Source organism: Triticum aestivum, chromosome 5D (assembly GCF_018294505.1).
Source record: "Triticum aestivum cultivar Chinese Spring chromosome 5D, IWGSC CS RefSeq v2.1, whole genome shotgun sequence".
In the NCBI taxonomy this organism is placed as follows: domain Eukaryota; kingdom Viridiplantae; phylum Streptophyta; class Magnoliopsida; order Poales; family Poaceae; genus Triticum; species Triticum aestivum.
In genome coordinates, this window is record NC_057808.1 from 396,961,747 (window position 1) to 396,966,116 (window position 4,370).

The 4,370-nt window shown below is 46.8% G+C and overlaps 1 protein-coding gene across 1 annotated transcript; it reads right to left on the reverse strand.

Annotated features, from left to right (window-relative positions):
- Positions 1–2,874: 2,874 nt before the first annotated feature.
- LOC123125114 (uncharacterized) lies at positions 2,875–4,005 on the reverse strand. The gene is made up of 3 exons (XM_044545650.1): positions 3,813–4,005; positions 3,357–3,701; positions 2,875–3,253 (listed from the first exon to the last, which is right to left on the reverse strand). Exons 1-3 carry the CDS (start codon positions 3,816–3,818, stop codon positions 3,200–3,202), a joined length of 405 nt encoding a protein of 134 aa, XP_044401585.1. The 5' UTR covers positions 3,819–4,005; the 3' UTR covers positions 2,875–3,199.
- Positions 4,006–4,370: the final 365 nt, after the last annotated feature.

The following is a 4,370-nucleotide window of genomic DNA, read 5'->3' on the forward strand; positions in this document are numbered from 1 at the left end:
GCACATGCGAAAAATCAGGAGTAAAATATTCCAATATGGTAATCGCCAAGTCGAGTAAGCCACACTTTTATATTGTGAAAATAAATCAAATCAATGTTGACAACATTAATCTTAAAATCTATTAAAATCCCTAAAACAATACTTCCTCTGTTCTAAAATACATGGTGTGGTTTCAGTTTAAATTTGAACTAAAACCAAACGGAGAGAGTATGGCATAAATAATTTTGGTATATAACACGCCATAAAATTTGAGAATCGGGATCCATAACACCGTCAAATCATTTGAGAATTCTGCCTAAGGTAAGTTTTGGTAAATTATCGACATTGATAACAAATTTGCAAAGAAAAAAAAAGTTATGTCAATATTGAGACTTGGTCAGATTTTTGATCCGGTTTTCTTTATAAACTGGATCAACATTTTGTTCGAATGAAATCTAATTCAGGCGAGGATCCCCCTCCCCCTCGCCGACTGTTCAAAAAAAACATTTAGACTTGATTTCAATTGTGACATCATAAATTCACGGTATGATATATGCTACTCCCTCCGTTCCTAAGTCTTTCTAGACATTCCAAAAGAGACTACATACGGAGCAAAATGAGTGAATCTACACTCTAAAATGTGTCTATATAAATCCGTATGTAGTTTCTATTGGAATCACTAGAAAGACTTAAATCTAGGAAAGGAGGGATTACTTTTGTTTACAGATCTTTTGAACTATATAAAAGTGTCAACTAAAGCGAGGAACAAACCAAGTGCACTAGGTGAGAATAGCTCAAATGGTTAAGTTCATTGTGGTGAAACCAGTCCATCAGGGTTCAAGTCCTTACTTGACACTGGTGCTCACATTTTCCTGGATTTATGTCAGGCTTTTTGGCACTGTTCATTCAGTGCAAAGAGACGTCCCATCGACTACGTGGCTTTGTGGTGACTTCTTCAATCTCAAGATGCTGTGTCGGCTCAATATTTCAGAGGTGCTAATAGAGATAGGGTGTGAGTGTGTGCATTCGTCTATAGTAGTGAGTGTATATGCTTGTATATGAGCATTTGCGATTGTACTATGTTAGAAAAAAAAAACCAAAGCCATATTGCCTGAGTTACCGTTGACGTTGTTTCGGCTAGTGATGCCTCCAAAGTTTACCAGAAATCTAGATGTACAGTGTGGGAATCTTTGGTTCAAAATATTTTCATAGGATTTATAGGACTGAAATGCTTAGATATTTTTCTTACATTGGCCATTTTATTAGTTGAACTGAATCCTATATAACTTTTTTCCTAAGGAATTGATTGCGTTACATTTCATAGGAAATTTAGCATCCACATGAATCTCTTCTTTTTTTAAGAGAGGGGAGGATTAACCCCGACCTCTGCATAAAAAGATGCTCACAACTATATCTTTATTAAATTAATCAACATAGACTGATAATATAAATACAAGGATCAATTCAAAGCTATCTTTCTGACGAACTATGTCGCTACACCTATAAGTTTGCTGTTGTGCCCTGATCACACCAATGGACACCATCTAATCCGGTGGCCTCATGAAGTCGTCTACGCTGCGAGGCGAGATCACCAACCGGCCTAGCAGACGCAAAGCGCACACGGCATGCGCGCGCTCCAGATCCATTGTTTTTTCTTTGATGCAATAAGAAAAACTCAATCCCCTTTTAGGCTGGTCATAGTGGGAGTAACATAGGTAGTAACATAGATGCCACATAAGCAAAAAAATATATGAGGTGACAAGTAGTTAATGAATAGAGAGGCAAATAGAGTAACATAATATGTTACCATCACATAGCGTTTCCCAATGCAAAATGACTCTACAAAGTAATTGATGAACACATCTATATTACACATATGACACTACCCACTATGAAGGTAGTAATATAAACTAGCAACATATGCATGTTGCTAGTCTAAGTTACTCTCCATTATAACCAGCCTTATTAGGATAAGAATGAGCATGATATTCCATTTCTATGTTTCTCCTATTATTCAGTGATAATAAATGCCACTCAGGAAGAAAACTCCTGCAAATCGATCATTTCATCTGGTTACTAGAGATCAGATAAAAAAAGGTGGGGCAAAAACACGTCGACACGACTGCAAGGTTTCCCGATGATAAAGGAAAGGTCATGTCGAAGAAGGGTGAAGTGGTGAACAGAGCACCGATGGTTCAGAGCAGCAGTTGGAGGCAGCATTCTAGCGGGGCAGCGTGTCCTCGGAATGCCTATCTGATAAGACATGCATGAAACCCGGAGGGCAACAACATTCCCCGTGAAAACTGAAGCTCCGTTCGATCCAAAATTTGGGCACTCTTTCAAGAAGGGAAATTCCACTACTCGTTTCTCCGGGCCGCATGTTCTCCGGCCCTAGCGACGATAGAGGTGTTGTTGCACCTAGCTAGCTAGCCAGACTGGAGCAGTAGGTCCAAGTCACAGCTGCACCCACGTAGCCATTTTCTCTACCATGCCAGTTCTCTTCTTCACATATCTATGCCAAGAAAAGACACGAGGTAGATAGGAGTAGTTACTCTCTCTGCGGCAGACACACGCACCGCTGCGACAGTGTATGGTATGGCATGGGCGATCGAGTCGAGTTGAAACAAAAATGGTAGGCACGCGCGAAGAAGCCAGTTGACAACGACAGGAATCAATGCGGGTACCAGATTCACGGGCCCACGCCAACTACTCCTCATGCTCATGCAGCAGCCGGACGAGCGTGCGGGCTCCGGGCTTGTGCGTGCTCGTCTATCTATTGGGTGCTATCTTTCTGAATCTCTGATGACCAGCTCGCTTGCACATCAGAAATTGGTCCAAAGTGATTTCTTTTCGAGATCTCTTTCTTTTCAGGTTGACAGATAGTAACAGGCTACTGTATATCGACGTGTTTGTTAAGCACGAGACAAGATGTTGCACCCAATATGTTATCTTACTCACATTACACAAAAGAAGTAGAAACTCGAAATGTTACTAATAATATCTTGAGCAACATCACACAAGAGAGTAGAAACTCGAAATGTTACTAGCAGTCAGCTAGTTTTACTGGAGTTAGTAACCATTTTGCCACAAGCCAAGACATACGCACAGAACACTCGGAGAGAGAAGTGGACAGACGTATAGCAGTACTGTATATCCAAGAGAAAGGGCAAATGAACACTGGTGATGAACACGAACGCAGGGCGCAGCATCCCATCGGGGTTCAGGAGGCGACGCATGAGTTGAGGCCCAGGCATCCCATCCACATGCTCCACTTCTGCAGGCCAAACAAAGAGCGGCCAGCTCCAGCAATCACGACAAAAATTAAAGAAACCAATTCCGGCAGTAACTAGACATTCTTTTCCGGGGGCCGTACGTACCTTCCTTGGCCGCCGGTGGGAGGCGGGCTCCGGCGGTGGCGCCTTGTAGAGGTCCTCGTCGACGTGCCGCACCTGGTACCTGCTGGCGCCGCTCTTGGCCGTGGCAGCGTCCGAGGACGCCCTGGCGCGCTCCCGGGACACGTCGCCCTCCGGCCGCCGCCGCCTCGCCTGCTTCTTCTTGGGCGTGGGATTGCGTGGAGGAGGCGAGTACCTGAACCACACGTCGCTGCAGGCCTCCGGCGCCGGCGTGGCGTAGCACGCGGCGGCCGCCGCCGCCTGCGGCTCGGCGTAGTCGTAGTTGTAGTTCCACTCCCCGAACGCCGGCACACGACGCCTCCTCGCCTTCTGCAAGATACCACAAGTGTAGTACATGGTGATCAGACCACGACCCCCATTGTTGGTGAGGTTTGTGCTAGGAGTACTGATGGCTCGCCTGGTGGCTCGGCCGCCACTTACCTCCATCTGGTTCTGGTTCAGCACGGCATAGACAGGGGAGACAGAATGAGCTAGAGAAGAAGAAGCGAAGCTGGGGCCGGTGAGTGAGTGGGGCTACGTAGCCAAGCAGAACGGAATGGAAGCTCCTCCCATGGCTGGATGCGCGTGTATTTATAGCGAGAACCGGTGGAGTAACTCACAGCACTAGCCACGCCCCGAGTTTGTCAGAGCGGCCCGGTGCGCGCTCCGGTCCGGTGTGTAGCGTTGAAGCGAAGAACCGGCACGGGACCGGCGACGTTTGACAAAGTGCGCGCGAGGGGGGACGGCCGGTATGGAAGGCCGACGCTTGTCAGTACGCTCTGCAGCGAGCTAGCCAGCCGGGGCGCGGCCGGTATGGTGTGTCCGGGAGTGGCCCCTCGTTTGACGCGCGAGCATTTACTGCGACGCATCCATCGGGCACCGTTTTCTTTTCTGGCTGCGCGTTGCGCCGGGTTCGCCGGTGGCCTGCAGCCGTCCTGTCGCGCCCGTGTGTTATTTCCGCACCATCATTACTGGCTGATTAGAAAATCTGACTGAGCG